The following is a 17,373-nucleotide window of genomic DNA, read 5'->3' on the forward strand; positions in this document are numbered from 1 at the left end:
CAGGAATGGAGGGCTGATTAAGGGCAAAACATAAACCCCTGGAAGATCACAAACATCTTAATGATGTGTTTCTGATGATTGGGGCCCTGACACACAACAAAACGTCCAAACTCCAGCTCTGATTTTAGTTTTCATGACAGTTGAGGGGTTGTGTGTATAAATACTCAACAAATAATATGTCTGCCAAATACAGGGGAGCCAAGACTAATGATCTGGAAATTATTTTTCGAACCCTGAGACCCTTATTTTAACAGTACCAAAATAAAGCTAGCATGTGTGCAGAATACAACTCTTCTTCATGGCCACTGTGCACAAAATATGGATTGTGAAGAAAACGAGAGAAACCATAAAGAAAGAAAGAGAAGTTTGCCTCCACTACTGACTGGAGCCGCAGGAAGGCGAGACACGGCCTGTTCATGGTGAAAATCTACCTGAGCAGCAGTAGGAACTGGGGGGGGTCAGACGCTCTCTATAGACCTTTATAACAGTCACATCTTTAACACCTGGAAAGAATAAAAATACAACAAAACAAGTCAAACCACCAGATTCCTGTACATTACACTGGACTTAACACAACCTTGCAGAGGAAACTCACTGGCAAAAGAAAGGTGAAGAAACAACCCATAATGCAACACTCCTTTAAAGTAACAGACTCAACGTGATGGCTTGATTTAAACAGAATAGTTACTGTTGGAGGGGTGGCATCGTCACGCAGTGGTTAGTGCTGTCCCCTCACAGCAAGAAGGATGTGGGTTTGAGCCCGGGTCGACCCGGGGCCTTTCTGTGTGGACTCTGCATGTTCTCCCTGTGCCTGCGTGGGTTCTCTCTGGGTGCTCCGGCTTCCTCTCACAGTCCAAAGACATGCAGCTTGGGTTGACTGGAGACTCTAAATTGCCCATAGGAGTGAGTGTGTGTGGTTGTTTGTCTACATGTCACCAGGGTGGACCCCGCCTCTCACCCAGTGTCAGCTGGGATTGGCTCCAGCCCCCCTGCGACCCTATTCAGGAATAAGTGGTACAGATAATGGATGGATGCTGGTGGAAGTTCATACATGTCTAGTCTTCAAACATTTTTCCTCAATAAAGAAAATAAACTTCTCACTATATGAGAGAATATAATTTATCTAAAATGTTTATTATTCTACATAGGTTTATAAAATTATTAACTTTATCTTTATGGCTGTTTTGTTGCTAGCAGAGTAATCGATTACAACCACGATGAGACCCGTTTAGCTTTGTACCAAAAACAACAGTGCGAGCACAAAAATCACGTTTGTCTGAGTTTTGTTTTTCCAATAAATTGTTTATTTGTCCACAGCTGGTTTTACATTGCAGTTAGCAGGAACCATGCAGTCAAGCTCTTTTTGGCCAGTACTAATAATAAAGCTATTTCACATCACAGGTCACACACACAGTGAAATAAACACCAACACCAAGCATTCCTCTGCATTTTAGACCAAGGTCTTGCACCTTTGCATACTGTATATACATAAGCTCAACGTGAACCTTGCGTGAAACAGTTTCTCTCTTTTATTGTTGCATGTTTTGATCATCTAACTGGGAAAGCAGTGGTTTTAATTAATAACAAAAAGGCAGAAGTAACAGTAGAGCAAGGCACACAATTATATTTTAAAGTTTTCAAACCCTATTTTGTCCTACGCACACACACACACACACTTCAACACCAGGCCCAAACCCCAGCATCACTGCTAATCTCAGGACCCGTCCAGAAAATAAGAAAACAACACAGTACAGTAGTGGTGTACATACAGCAGTATTAATATCAACACGTCTCCGTCAACAGTGGTCAAACCTTAACACCTACACAACAACACCGCTTCGGCTTTTGCCAACTTTGGTTGTGTTGCATAGATAAAAGACTGTTTTGTATCAACTTATTTTTCATCGCTTGACGCCTGGTTCATCTCTGACAGTACAGAGGAGAAAGGTTTAGTTCAGAATGGACTCCGCTAAATCTGACCTGATGGGTGTTTCCACTGATTCAGAGCACAGTGACTTCTTCCACCATCACAGCAGCAGGTACATCCTACAATTCATCACAGAACCTCCAAGATTATCAGTTTGTAGAATCAATTAGCGCTCAGAATGATGGATGGTCACAAAAAGCATCGAGAGTGATCCATTCTTCAAAGGGCTAAAGAGGTGAACTCTGAAGGCTGTCAGGACGAACACGGCCTTCCACAAATGAGATGGTCTGCAGAGGGATCATCGCTACTGCCTGCAAAAAATTAATGTTACATTCGGGCAATTCGACACAAAAGTTGGAGAATTTTGACTGTTGCACTTTAACAACAGACTCGAGTGTTCTGACCCTGCTTCTCCTTAAATGAGACAGGATCCACCAACCATTATGTTTTTTCACTCTAACACAAAAGGACCTTCAAGCAGCTGCTGTTAACACACCACTAAAAGGGTAAGCGCTAACTGTGCCGGTTGGACACAACAAGCATGTTTGCAGGAGACAAAACAGGCTGCGAACCTGCTCTTCTCCAAATGAGACAGTCTACAAACAACGTCACCACTTCCTACCACTGGACAAGACAGAACAGTCCTCGTCAACCTAAAGCTGAAGATGGAAAACTGAAGGACTTTCCACCAAGATATTGTTCTTAAAGGACTGATACTGTGGTAAATACCAGCTGGACTGGGCCTGAAACCTCACAAAGGACGTTTCACTACTCAGGAGGTAACAATGGCCAGATTCCACAAATTCAGTCAAAATCAGGCTGCAGTTGTCTTGGTAATGTTGCTGACTTGCCCTCAAAGACCTCAGAGAAATGGGACACAGCTTGTAGCTGCAAGAGTGACAGAGCTACAAATCAGCCACAGTCAAAGTTTAAAGCTCAAGCATCAGCCACGAGGCTGTCAAATCCAGAAGGCTTCAGAACTCTCAGCCAACAGGAAACAAAACTAAGATGATTTTACTCTTATTATGTCTTATGTGGATACTTTCCAGCCAACTCAGCAGGTACATTTGCGCATTTAAGACTTTGAATGTAAAAACAACCCGAAGACTATGCAAGATCACGTTGAGGAAAATGCCAGTACCTGCAGTCATGAATGAGTAAACAAGGATTCAGTCAGAGCCTTGAAAAATGATCCGTATGACGTATTCTCATCCAATGCCCCTCTTGGAAAGATGGCATTGTGTGCGGGTGCCGTCTGCCCTGTAACGTGCAGCCATTAGGGGTCCCTATCAGGTTATTCTTGGCATCTGAACAAACAAAGGATGCTGCCATTTGTCTGCTAAATGTCTCGAGGTTTGGCATTTTTGCGTCCAAGAGTTAGACCCAACTCCACATCCACTCTAGAAATAAATGGCACATGCAGGGCTAATTCTAAGTCTACCAGCCGGTCTTACTGCTTTTCAATCATGCTAATAGTTTGTCTTAAAGTAGTAGTCTCTATAGCAACAGTGTAATACAACTCACCGGCCACTTTCCATCTGGTAAAACCTGTATTTCTCAACATCACAACAACGCTCTGCAAAGCTGATCATCTCAATGTGGATGTGGGTCCTTTCACCATGGCTGGATACTTGCGGCTTTAATTTCTCTCAACAGTCACAATGCGTCTGTAAGTCATGGCTAGATTTTTTTCATATCTGAGCAAGAGTGAGGCTCTGTAGCCATCACAGTACGTCTGCTGGGCGCTACAGGATGACGAGTCGGACAAAGTCACAGCAACAGGTCATGAACAGCGACATCACAAAGGCCAAGTCTTATTTTTAGGAAGCAACATGCCACTTGTGCTACAACACTGCAGCCTACAGCTGAACAGTGATGATGTGAGACAAAAGAGTGTTCGCAACTGGAGCATCAAAGACGGGATACGGTGGGAAGACACGCAAACCAGCTGAAGACATGATGAACTATAGTGAGGTAGCTCTAGAAATCTCCAGGAACAGAGGAGGAACTTAGTGACGGGTGATGCAGAAAGAAGAAATGGGTAAAAACAGAAGGTGCTGGTTGCTCAAAGACAGACTTCGATGTTGACCTGGAATCCAACTAGCTACAGACACCTAGCACCAAACAGACAACACAGTTAGAATGAAGCTGGTGAGGAACGTAGAACGTTCAGCAGCTGAAGAGCCAGAGATGTTTCTCAGGAGTTGGTGGAGGCCTGAAGCAGAGTGAACACTGAACACCAACACAGAGATGGGTGATGGCGTTGCCCTGTGTCTGCTGGATGTGGAAACAGGCAACTTTCCCTTTTCGCCAAGATGTTAACCACAAGCATGTCAAGGCCCTTTCTCTGTCCTCCAGTTCGGAATCATTTAAATCTATATAAAGTCATGTTTCTCTACACCGGCACTGAGACACCAGAGCAGAAAGGCCTTTCTCTGTGTGTTCTGTTCATTCTGTGTACACTGATTCTATTTGTGCTAAATGTTTGTGCTTCAGCTGTTCTTATTTATGCATTCTATTGTTGTGTTAACTGTTTTTATTTAGCTTTTGTTTTGTTTATCATTTTGTAAAGGTTTTAAATCATAATCATCCAAAACCTATGTCCATTTAAGATCTGCAATTTTTGAGTGGACTTACACCAATTTGTAAACAACCTGAACAGTTACATGAAGCGACTATCCCCCGTGAACGGAGCTCGGCAGCTACCGTAGCTAGCACTGTACAAAGACGCAGGCCGCTGTGACGGCTACAGTGGAAACACATCTCACCTCTGGTGGACGTAGGGTGGCCGCGTCTTTACACCTGAAAACCTCTATCTAACTCACATCTCTGTGCAACCAGCCTGTAAAAACAGAAAGCTGTCTAAATGAGGAAGACAGGGTCAATCTGAGAGTAAACCAGTACAATCCAGTACAGAACGTCTTGGTGCTTGACTTGGGATTTGACGCACTGGTTCAGTTTAACAGTTTAAGTGGTATTTTTAAGTACCTGAAGTGTGTTGTGGACAAAGTCCATAACACACCAAAACAAGCTTATATCAATAAGAAGCTGGAGCTGATGCTGGGTCGCTTTCATTTAGCCTGAAAAAGCCATTTTGTGTTGTTGAGTGTTTTTTTTTTTTTTTTTTTGCAGTGTAGCCCAAATACAGCATCATCATGATAATCATATGTAAATTGTTGATGGATATAATTTCACCACATCTTTTTCTTCCTAACCTGAAATCTGAATCTCCAACTGTTTGTAAATTCACTGTGCACAGAAAAACTCAAAGCTATGCTCAGCCAGCCCCTAGAAGCTGCTTCACCATCACTCAGAAACTTCCAGGTTCACCCCTGAAAGCAGGCTCATTGTCCCTTTGAAGCATGTTGGGTCCGATCACAGCATCCCTCTGAAGGTCAGCCTGAAATGACAGTCAGCTCTCAGTCCAGCGTTCAACAGAGCAGCTCAGTTAGAGCAGTGACAGTGGGGAAATCAGAGGAGTGAAAAGCTCCGTGAGCAGACAGGGAGGCGGCTGCAGAGGTGAAGCCCAGAGGACAGATCAGCAGAGCAGAGGGGAGACGGAGCGAGCTCCTTCACAGCTGGATCCTGGAGGTCCCTGCCCCCAGCACAGGCAGCCTCTGTATGAAGGGAGAAGGACAGGAAGAGCTTGTTAAGACAGAGATGAATGTTGGTCAGTGTCTTCTACTTCTGAATTAGATCTATTCCCTGTTGAGACGCTGACACTGCTCACTGGGCTGCAGATGTGGAACAGGAGCAGAAAAGGGTGAATCTGGTGATGTTCTATATTTTACAGTCAACGAATCCTTTGAAAAGTACAAGTTCTGTGTGTGCATCGCAGCCTGATGTACCATCAGAGACCACTCTGTCGCTCTGGGTGACATGCTGCTTCGTCACCATGAACACACGGTTGATTCTGACTCGCACTGACTCCCGTCTTGTAGTATTTCTGCTCAACAGTTTGCTTTGTCATGTGATTGCTGTAATAGCAGCACTCTTACATCTTCTTACATCCTGGTCTCACGTTAATACATTCACTCAGGCTTTGTCCAAAGTAAATTGCTTAATTGTTCTACTGTGCTATTAAAGTATTTGATTGAATTTATTGAGGTGCGTCCAGTTACCATTCAGCAGCCGTCTCGTGGTTTCCTCTCGTTTCCGTTCTCTCCCGCTCACTGTGCCAACAGACCGTTTCCTCCTCAGCTTCATTTTCTGTTCTGTTTTTCTATGAAACTTTCCAAACACGAGTCGGTGATTGGCCCTGAACACGCGCTCGCTCGGTGTGCTCTGCTGCAGACCTTCTGCTGTCTGGGTCACAGAGCACATCATGAGCTGCATTCACGATTGTTTTAATTGCACCTGTGTCTGTGTGTATGGTGTTTGTGTGCGCCTGGTATTACTCACACTATGGGGACTGAAACCCGGCTACACACTCGCACTGTCCAAACGGGCAGGATGCTGGTCCCCACCATGTAGGTCATTGATCTGTAGGGTGACGGCCTGGTTTAAGGTTAGGCTACGTTTCTGGGAAACGAATGTGAGTCGGTGTAAAGTCCCCAGCAGGAGCGAAAGCAAACGCATGTGTGTGTGAACAGGTGGGCTAGACTGGGGCATGCCATGGGGGTCAGGACCAGCTGTATGCATCGCTGATATGATGTGTGTGTGCGCGGGTCCTTTGCTGTTACATGCATTGTGTGTGCGTACATGAGCTTGATTTAGCACTTCCATGTGGGTATTTCTGTGCATGGGAGTGTGTATGCAGGTTTGTCCTCTGGTGTGTGTGAACATGTCTGTCTAACCTGCAGCTGTTGGGCTGTCAGAGCTTCTACCTGGACTCTCATGCCCTGCCCTCGGGAGCGTGTGTGCATCTGTGTGCTTGTGTGTGCATGTCTGGAGTGTGGGGGCAGCAGGTTTTGCTTAGCCCTGGAGGCACCCATAGGGCGGACATCTCTCTCTCTCTCTCACACACACACACACACACACACAGATTGTGTCTGTGATGGCCTTTGATCATGTTCTATAGTTTCCTGGTTTGATTTGACTTTAAAAACAGAGGAACTAATAAAAACAACAATAAATGCACTGCTGCCTTGACCACACATTGTGTCTGCACACTATTTGCAGTAATTCATGGGAGGTGGACTGGACTCCCAGTAATTTAATCTGACATTAAGTGGACAGAAAAACATATCGACATCCTCTCTGTAAGAAAATTCAGGGAATGTGAACAGGCGATCATGTGACGGTGCACATCAAGCTGTCAGAACATGTTGTGACTTTACCAAGAGTGAAATGCTCTGTTCCAAGTGAGCAACAGCCTCAAAACTGAGGAGAAATGAGTCTGTTTAAAAGTGTTTGCTTTCTCGTCGTGATGGGAATAAAACAAAAACAACAACTAATCTCACATTTATTTTTTTGCAGTCAAACCACCGTGACACTTCTTCTCTGGTCAGGAATGTTTGGGGTTGAATGTTTTACTAGAATAGAGAAGTCAGCTTTGAATGCTTGATGCATCACTGTGCTAATGTGACGCACCGCCACTGATGCCCTGAGCCTTTTGTTTTAGCAGATAACCGCTGGTGGGGCCTGTTTCACCATGGTGAGCGCTGCCTCCACAGTCACTGCCAACGGCAGCAGCCTTACATTTCACAAATTACTGATGCTCAAGAACTGCTGATACATTTGTTTAGCCTGCCAGTTTATGCAAGGGACACACAAAGTGTGGTGTTTACTTTCATTAGTTAAACTTTCAGATTTGGTGAAACAGCCACCGAATGACATGAGCAGTTTTTGTGCTGAGGTCGGACTTTGTGCGATTGGTTTGGCAGGCAGTGACACTGGTTCATAACCTCAGAGCAGAACACTGCTCTGTACAGTAATCACAGTTTAAAAGCCTCCAGTGATAAATATGTGATGCTGAAATTCTAAAACATCCCAAATGACCCCTTTTGTTGCACAGGTGTGTGTGTGTTTGCTCACTCTAACCGTCCCCGTCCTCGAGGCGAGTCTCACTGAGGCCTGGCTCTGGCCCGGGGCTGGTCTGGGGGTGTGACTGACAGCCGACTGAGAGCTCATCTGACTCTGAGAGGGAAACAGCAAATGAGAGGAAAAAGCAGCCAGGGAGAGAGAGAGAGAGGCGAGCATGCGGAGAAATCAAAAGAGATGAAGAAGAGAGAAAAGAGAGAACAGAGAAACCAGTTTTGCCACATGAAGTCATACACATGATGCAGCAGAGAACGAGGAAACATTATTTCATTGTGTACTTTTGTGTTTGAACAGTGAGAGAGAGAGGTGGCGATGGATGACGAGAGAGACAAACACGAGAAGGCAGAGAAGAATAAATCAAAACAGCATTATCGGGCTGAAACGTTGTTAGTCTTTGTTTTCTAATCGGCTTGTTCTTTCTTTGAGCCCAAACTGATGAAAAAGTTGCAAATGAAAACAACAAGCATCAGGCTGAAAACAATCCTCTCCCCCACTTTTAATTGGTTCACGACTAATCGCTTTGTAAAGACTTGTGCAGCTCCACATACATCTACCAGGGCCGCATGAACACAGACACCAACACACAAACGTAGTCACACTTACATGTGCACATACATGCCAACGTGTAAGAGCGCAGCTACCTCAGCTTTGCCTTTTCTCTTAGTCTTTTGTTTGATGCCCTTTTTATTGAGTTTATAAGCTAATGAGGAAACTACTGCACACTGGGACAGAAATGGAGCCAGGCTGCCCTCGAAACCTCGAAACCTCGCAATCCTCCAGGAAGTTATTAAAAAACTGTAAGTACAACAACACAAAAGTTGTGTGAAGCCAAAAGTCTGTCAAAGATCAGTCCATGTGAGTTTGTGCTATTGCCTTTAGATTGTATAAAGGACACGTAGCCAACGTGCACTGTGGGACAGACTAGATGTTCAGCTGTTTAACAGATTACAAGCTGATAAACAGAGAAGGTAACGAGAGATGGTAAAAAATGCAAACTCATTTGCATAAGGAAATAGAAAAGTTAAAAAGAGCACAAACATGTTAATTCAGCGATGAAATGAACTGAATGATCACTGCAGGAAGGGAAAGCTCTTAGCTGATGAATCCTAATGAAATCTGACGGATAGTAATTATGCTGATGTTGTTCCATGGACCTTAACCTTTTAACTAAAAAAGTGAGAAGTCTGCAAATCCCCCCCCAATCACTAACACCCGAGGGAGGAAAGAGGGATGAGACAGGGGACAGGGAGGACAGGACAGACAGGGGAGGGGGAAAACAAGAGAAGACAACAGAAAAAGAAACGTGAAGAAGAAAATGTCGGAGGATGGAACAATTGAAGAAAGACTGAAGAAGCGGGGAAGGAAAGTACAGGTGAGGAAGAAAAGGACACAGGAAAGGAGGGGATGTACAAGGTTTAGGAAGCGATGAAAACAGTGAAGGAAGAAGGAACTAGGAGAAAAAAAATATGAAATGAAGGGTGAAGAAGAAGCATGTGAAAAACTGACGATGAGGAAAGTAGAAAAGAAGGGGAGTGAGAGGAAGAGGAAATAAGGCTAGAAAAAAGAAGAGGATGGGAGGATGGGTATGTAGCGGGGGGGACGAGAGGAGAGGTTACGTATATCAGCACCTCTCACGTCCCACCAGCCTCAGAAATGGAAATGAGAAAAACGCACACCGGCCTCATTACATTTCACAGCCACTGAGGAGCTCGGCTCGGACTAATACCTGGACTAGAGAGGTGAAGTGCAGTGTCAAGGCCCTGTATAATGTCCTGAGATAGCAGATCAGGCTAATATGTGGAACACTAACCTGCTTCTTCACCTCCTGCTGCGAGCCCCTGCATCCTCTCCTCCCCTTCTCCTCCTGCTTCTCCCGCCGAGTATCCACCTCTCTTCGCCTCTCCCCCTCCTCCCTATCAGCCTCTCTCATCGCCAAGCAGTTAATTTTGGGATTAATACGCGTGGCGGTGGTGGCTGCCTCTTTTGAGGGATTTGTAGCGGAGCTGCAGACACTTATCTTGGTCATTACGGCGCCCATATTGGATTCAAGCGTTTTAGTATCTGCCAAACATTCAGCTGCGGAGGAGTCTATCGGGGCGACAGGCGCACGGGGATTAAGATAAGGAGACCCCTCATTACGACTCCTCTCCTCCTGCGGCACGCTGACACTCCCAGCGACCGCGACTTCTCCTCTAGCGACATCACAGAGGAGGTACAGGTCCTCACCTCGCTTCACTTCCACAGCGCCAGAGGAGAGAGGAGGAGAGGAAGAGCTGTCATCTTTAGGTTTGGAGCCGGGCCCCTGGAGGGAGGCGGAGAAACTCACTGAGGGTGAGGAGGTGGAAAATGAGCTGTAACAGCGCTCCAGGAAAGGAGAGGAGGAGCTGTATGCCTCGTCTGCTGTCACTGTGGGACTGGACCTTTGGAAATACACCTGATCCTGGTTTCTGTCCAACGCAAACTCCTCTGAGGGAGACAAATAGCTCAGACTGTGACCTGGTTCAGAACTGGGCGCCTCTTGAGACAAACACTGAAGACTATGCTTTGGTTTTGAACAAGGCGAGTGTGCCACAGCGGCAGGATCCAGGGAGGACAGATACTCCACATCCTTCTTCAGCAGGTCCCTCTGGGGTTTCTTAGTGAGCGCCATGCTGTAGCAGAGAGGTGGACCCAGGTACACCTCCTCAGTGCAGGTCGGAAATAGGGTCTCCTCCTCCCTGATGTCTGGGCTGGGGGGCAGGGACAGAGCGGGGCTGACTGGTTCTCCTGTGTGTTCATGAGTCTGGTTATCAGACCTCAGATCAAGAGCACAGAAGCTGTTCTTGGTCTCAAGGTTGGGAGAGGAGCGTCTGGAAGCCTGAGCTGAGCCGGAGCTTGTAAACAGCTCAGGGCTGGGGCTGTGGAGGCCTTGTGTCGGCGTGACGTAACACGGAATGCTGTAGGGCACCGGAGTGGAGCTCTTGTCCTCGGAGCACTGACTGACCTCGCCACAGTCGCTGTCATGGGACGAGAGAGAGAGGTAGGAGTAGAAGTCTCCCTTACGGAGGTGAAGCGGTCGGTGGGAGTGTTCGAAGACCTGGAGGCAGAGGAGAGAGAAAGTTTGTCAGGACTTTTGTTGTTGTCTGTATCTGATTTCAGGGTCTAAGGAGAGAGGGGGCTGTTTACTTGTAAACCCCTTCTCCACAAATTTGTGACTTTGAGCAATTTGAATAAAACTGACTGGTGTGTTGTTAATCTCTTTCATCCTTTACATTAACATCTTTGGTTTTAATGCGATTGTCATGGCAGTTTTCTCAGATGCAAGGTTGTGGTTCTGTTGTTTTGTTTTGTGATTTTTTTGTACTATGTTCATTTATGTATCAGTATTTGTACTTTAACACACCTGCAGTAACATAATTAGCAAACCATCCAGTCTGGAGCTGCATATTAATAACTTACATTTTATGAGAGGAGCAAAGTTTTCTGCCTGGTTTCTTTCCTTTTTAGAAATAAAATGAAGACTGAAAACTGATTAGATTTTAAATTACTTCACTTGAAAAAGCTACTGAAGAAATTAGTCATTACATCCTAAAAGTTATGATCTATGATGCGATTTATTGAATTATTTCAACTCAGTGAACAAATTAACTGAGATAACTTTTGCTACATTTGGATTAATTTGTCCTCAGAATGTACAGAATACATGAGGTCAAACAACTTCAGGAGCTGCATTTCCTGAAACACTAATTAATTTCATCAGTTTATTATCAACATTTGAAGCCTTACTGAACTGTTACTTTCATTTCCATTAAGCTAATTAGCTTTTTGCATTTGCTTGTGTGTTGCCATTCTTTCTCTGTTGGAGCTGTGTGTTTTCAGCATCAGTACTGCACCTTGTCTCTGATATGTGCCAGTGACGTCGGCCCTTGGTCTGGGTTGGACCTGCCGGTCTCAGTCTGGTCCGGTTCTTTGGGCTGATTCTCTTTGCTCTTTAGTGCCAGTGAGGTCAAGTCAATAATCTCCATGACAAACTCATGCACATTCTCTTTCTTTCCCTCGTCTACACTGCATGGAGGGAGGGAGGAGGGGGAGGGAGGGTGGCTGCAGCAGGAGTGAGAACTGTGCCGCTTCTTGGGAGGCAGCGATGATTCTTTGTCTATTACCTCCGTCCTTGTCTGCTCTGTCACAAAAGACGAGAATTTGAACTTTTCCTGGATGGTGATGGCCTTTCTCCCGCCGTGGCGCAAGGCATCGTGGGATCTACAGTCCTCAACTGGTGAGAGAGAAGGAGGTGAGGGAAGGGAGGAGCTGTGGCAGGGCAGCTCCCACTTCAGCTGTCCCACCAAAGAGGAAGCATGCTTGGATGGGAAGGGACGTTCACAGGGTGCTGCTGAAGAAAGCTGATCTGCTGAGTTTGATTCTGTGTCCACTGTCAAGTTGCTGACGTCCTGCACTGATTCTCCTGTTTTGGCAAACACGTACAGCTCCCTCAGTGACTCTCCTTTCTTTGTGAACACACTCGACTCCTCTCTGAGGAGTTCATCATCTTCATCTCTCCCTTTTAAACAGCTCTGGTCCACATTTCCATTCTCTACGTCGTCCACAAACTGGCTGATGTAGCTTCTTGTTGCATTTCTCCGGTTCTCCTCCTCCTGTTCTGTCTGATCTCTTTTCATGTTGGTGTTGCTAATATTAGTGTTGGTTTCTAGTAACTTTGCAGCTGCGTGGTTTAGAAAACAGTGCTGCTCCTTGTGCTGAGAGGAAGATGTGAAGGTGTCGGACAGGTGGGTTCCACATTGCAGCTCATCCCGGAGGCCTGCTTCTGTTTTCAGTGAGGAGGCAGAGGAGGTTCGAGCAGATCGGATCCAGCTCTGCAGCTCCTTCTTCATGTACTCCATCCCCAGGACATAAGACCCCTCCATCTCCTCTTCATCATCATCCTCATTAGCAGAAGAGGCTCCGCTTAACCTCTCCTCCTCATGGTCCTCTCCGTCACGGACGCCAAACTCCTCCTCAGTGAGCGTGAGCGTGGAAGAGGACAGCAGGTCACTTTCATCCTCATCCTCATCAGTGCCTGCCGATGTACAAGACACGTTCACCACCATGCTCAAACTCGTTGCATCTGCTTCATCCATCACTTGCCCTCCTCGGATGTTTCCACGACAACGTTTCCTATGCGAGCTCGAGTTGACATTTGCTGCCATACTGGGATCCAGGCAAAGGTGCCGTTGATTTTGGAGCATGGCAAAATCTTCAGACCCCAGAGATGAGTCCTCGGTGCTGCTCAGCTCAGTTAGCGACGCTGTTGCTGAACTCTCGTTGATCAGCGAAGGTGGTCCCCTGCGCGAAGAGTCTGAAATTCCAGAAAGAGGGGAGTGTCGGCCACCTAGAGAGGGGGAGGCGGGGAGGTGGCTCCGATGTGGGGAGCTGCTCCGAAGCGTCATGTCAGAAACACTTCGGGTCATCTTCACTGCCAGAGGACTCTGGATTTTCTCCAGACGTTTCAGAAGATCAAGGGTTCTCCGGCTTAGCTCCCCAGAGGACGGCTCTCCCTGCAAACATTGACTGATCTTCTCCTTTCCTGGTTCACCTCCATCCACCTGTCTGCTCTGCCCCAGGTCCAGGTCCCCGAGGCTGCTCAGGCTGCCTCCAGCTTCCCCTTCAGCAGCGCGACATGGGGCCAGGCCGCTCTCCAGAGAGCTGCTACGCTGCAGAGGGTCTTTGAAGGGGAATAACTCCACACCCAGGGCCAGCAGGGACTCCAGAGAGGAGCTCTGAGACAATACTGGACTTGATGCCCGGCGGCTAAGAATGGGAGGAGTCGCCAAACCGTTAAACTGGTCAAGAGTGAATTCAGTGATGTCATTGCAAACCACGAAGGGCTTGGAGGACTCTGTGCTGAGTCCTCCCACCTCTAAGTCAGAGTCAGAGTCAGCAGGAGTCAAGATCCCACGCCCGTTGATCAAGATCTCGACTGCCACACCTCCCCCCTTCCTGTGCCTTCTCCCTTTCTCCTCCTCTCTGTTTCTCCTGCATTCATCCTGGCTGCCATCCCTCCTCCATGCTTTCTCCTTGTTATCCACTGTCTTGATTCTTTGGTTGTACTTTGTGTCAGTGTTTTTGTACAGAGCCACATCAGTGTCGTCCTTCCTCTGCTCCTCTTCCTCCTCCTCCTCGTCTACTCCCTGGGTTTCAGAGGTGATTGTCATCATCTCTGTCTCTCCTGTATCACTGACAATCCCGCTCTCGCACTCTGACCGCCGACTGTTTGCCGACTGGCCGCGTCCTCTGCCACCCTCTCGCTCACTCTCTTCATCCTTGTATCCAGCGATCCTATCTCCACCTTGGTGGTTTGACATCAAACCTCCCAGGAAGTCCGGAAGGGATTCGATGGAGGAGAATGAGGAGTCCTTACTCAGGCTCTTTAGCAGGAGATGCTGTTTCTGGTTTCCTGACTTGGTTTTGTACAGCAAGGAAGGAACATGAGGAAACTGCGGCTGTCTGCAGAATTCAACATTATGGAGGCTGTACACCTGGTAGATGTGATTGGTGTTAGGGGGCAGAGTCTGGGAGGTAACGCTGGGCTGAGCCTCTGGTGAGGACCCACTCATACTGGACATCATGTCAGGACAGTGACTGGCTGAGACAGGGGTTTGAGTCCCATCGAGCTGATTCCCATTAGGCAGACCACTGTCTGAGGGCAGGTCTGGTTCTGTGGGGAGGTTGTGTGTGAGGTCAGGTTCTGGTACTAGCTGTGGCTCCGGTTCTGTGATTGTCATATCTGTTTCATCCCATTCCCAGGAGTCATCTGGAGCTGGTGCCACTGGACCAGCTGGGACTGGGCTGATGTGGTGGAGGTCAACTAGACCCGGTTCAAGAAAGTTCCCAGGAACCTACAGACAAACAGGAAGGAAGAAAGAAAAAAGGCAACATGTTTGAATTTGTTTAGCGAAGACAAAGAGGAACCCAGTGGCTGCTAAAGGGAACCAGAGAACCCACGATATCCAAGGTCGTGCATGTCAGACCCCTGTTCTCTCTGCGACTGTCTTTTTCACAAATGCCACAAAGAATCAAGAGGAAATTAAACAGAAAAGACACAACATTTTATTTAACCATGCCACTGTACAGCTTGTAATGAATGTCAAGGATTAACTGCACATTAACACAAAATGTCTGACGTTATATTGATCTTATCTTGATTCTGATTTACTGTTCATATGACTTTCACATTCACCAGGTTCAACACTGGAACTCCTTGCTGGTAAAAGGTGGACATGTACAGAATTTACTGAATAAAGAAAAAAGACAATCTACAATTTATTCCTCTAGATTAAATTCTGAAAATCTATTTGAACAAGTGACTGGTAATTATTGAGTCTGAAATAAACGCATTTCAAAATATTCCTTGAAGCAAGTTTTCTTCATACTCGTGGAGCAGTTTGTCTAATTATGTCTTGTTTCAAGCTGCTCACATTAATTTCTAGAAACATCCTGAAACTGAGCTTAATGACTTAATGGCCTGTGTAGACACAAGTCAAATGCAGTGTAACTTAAGATCCAGAAGAGCCAGTTGAAAAGAAGTTTTCTATTATCATTTAAAGTGCTGTCAAACACTGAGGCAGTAGAGGTTATGTTTTTAAGATGCTGTGTCTTGTGTTTTGGCACCAAACTCTTTAAAAAGATGTGCTGCAAACCCCGTGTCCTCTCTGAAAGCGCCGTCTCGACTCAGACCTCCGTTTGAAAGAGACACACTGACAGAACACGTTTTGTCATTTAAAAAAAAGGGGGTAAAATCAGCCCACCCCAAAGCAATTGCTTATAAATCTCAACACAAATTATTCTGCTCTGGAACAAAGCGATGAATTATTCAAAAACGACTTCTGAGAGAAAGAGCACAAGCTGAAAACCCTAAAGTAAATACGTAATCAGAAACCTTCAGAAAGCTCGGCTGTCTAAAAATATGCTTAGACACAGGAATTCTTCCTTCCACAGACATAATTATACAAATTGCTCTGCGTCTCGTTAACAAGAGAGAGGGGTAATTCGTATTAGCCATTCATAGCCTATTAATCTAATAAACTAGTTGGATCTGTGTGTGAGAGGGAGAGCGAGAGAGTGTGTGTGTGGATATGGGTCTGTGTAATGAATTTCTATTAGATTTGTGTTTATTCCCCTTGTGCTGATAAGGGAGATGGGGGTAATGACCGAACTGGGTTTTGCCACTGCAGACGCATTCAAAAACACATTCAGCGCTGAGGGGAGAGGCCATCAATCAGCTTAATCCAATCAAATCGAGTATTTGATGACCCATGAAAACCTTGTATATAATTTATGTCTGTAATTTATCTCGTTTCTATAATTTCGTAACAGTTGATAGCTGAATTGTGGGCATGCTTATGACCCCACAAAGATGAGGCGGTGACTCCTAGTGTCCGGCGGCAACAGTGGCCTCAAAAACATATTCTTAAAAGCAGGAAATAACTCTTGAGTGTTGCTGGGACCCTGCCAAAGAGGCAGACAAATTTACTAGTTAAACAATGGTGATAATTTCCCACCCAGACTCCAACAACATGCCAGGCTTTTCATCCATAAACTGCTGGTCCAGGTGTTCCTGAAGCTGAATTTGGAGACACAGAGTTTCTGCAGGATTTAATGGCCTTGGATGGTCTAAATGCAAATACACTACATTTACACTGTAGATAAAACAAGTGGCTTAATCAGAGTTGTGTCTTCTGATGTTAATGTAGTTTTATATACTTGGCACTCACATTATTTGCACAGTGACATGAGGCCTTGTCTAAAGTATCCACACTGATCTGAAATGTAAAATGTCTTAAAGTGGAACATGAGGAATGTAGGTTCAATTAAATCCTCCTCTACCAAGAACAAAGCAGTTTGTTCAAACGGAACATGAAGCGATACAGAGGTGGCAGCACTGCACACAAAGTGAACGAGCACGTGCATTAGCTATATGTGATGCTAACCCCTAACCCTAAGACTGACCCTAAAACTCTCTTTATAAACCCACAGAGACAGAGAGGGAGAGGCACAGAGCAAAGTAACAGGAGGAAGTAGAGTTTCAGGTGAACTTTTCTGAATCAGTCCAGCTGTGACCTGCTACACAAACACACACAGCCTAGCTCGAGCTAAAATCCAACAGTTTGCACACTGGCCGTTTGTGACGCAAAACAAATCAGTTGTAAATTCATTCAAAAACAAAAGATGTTTGTGAGAACTGAGTCGAAAGAGACAAACTGGAAGTAAAAAATAAAAGCTACTGAATGTTGCGAGCTAGCTACAGCTAGCATCCATACAGTTGGTATACTGGCTGTGTGCTCTGACGCTGGCTGTCCGAACACATTTTTACACTTGTAAAAAAGGCAGACAAACTTAAAAGCAGTACGAGGCCATTAAAGTTTAGCAGGAGTGCAGCTATAAATGTTTGTCATGCAACTGGAACTAAGATTATTACAATAAGAAGTGAT

The 17,373-nt window shown here is 45.8% G+C and overlaps 1 protein-coding gene across 2 annotated transcripts in view; it reads right to left on the reverse strand.

Annotated features, from left to right (window-relative positions):
- Positions 1–5,036: 5,036 nt before the first annotated feature.
- The window catches only part of akap6 (A kinase (PRKA) anchor protein 6), an 82,609-nt gene continuing 70,272 nt past the window's right edge, over positions 5,037–17,373 (reverse strand). Inside the window, exons 7-10 of one of the 2 annotated variants that reach the window (XM_020611528.1) lie at positions 11,782–14,781; positions 9,720–10,985; positions 7,910–8,005; positions 5,037–5,544 (exon numbers count right to left, since the gene is read on the reverse strand). In XM_020611528.1, coding sequence (XP_020467184.1) covers positions 5,500–5,544; positions 7,910–8,005; positions 9,720–10,985; positions 11,782–14,781 — 4,407 coding nt within the window. In that variant the 3' untranslated portion in view covers positions 5,037–5,499. Of the gene's footprint in view, positions 5,545–7,903; positions 8,006–9,719; positions 10,986–11,781; positions 14,782–17,373 lie in introns of both variants that reach the window. The other variant, XM_020611527.1, reaches the window with a different exon arrangement.

This window comes from Monopterus albus, unplaced genomic scaffold, assembly GCF_001952655.1.
Source record: "Monopterus albus unplaced genomic scaffold, M_albus_1.0 scaffold115.1, whole genome shotgun sequence".
In the NCBI taxonomy this organism is placed as follows: domain Eukaryota; kingdom Metazoa; phylum Chordata; class Actinopteri; order Synbranchiformes; family Synbranchidae; genus Monopterus; species Monopterus albus.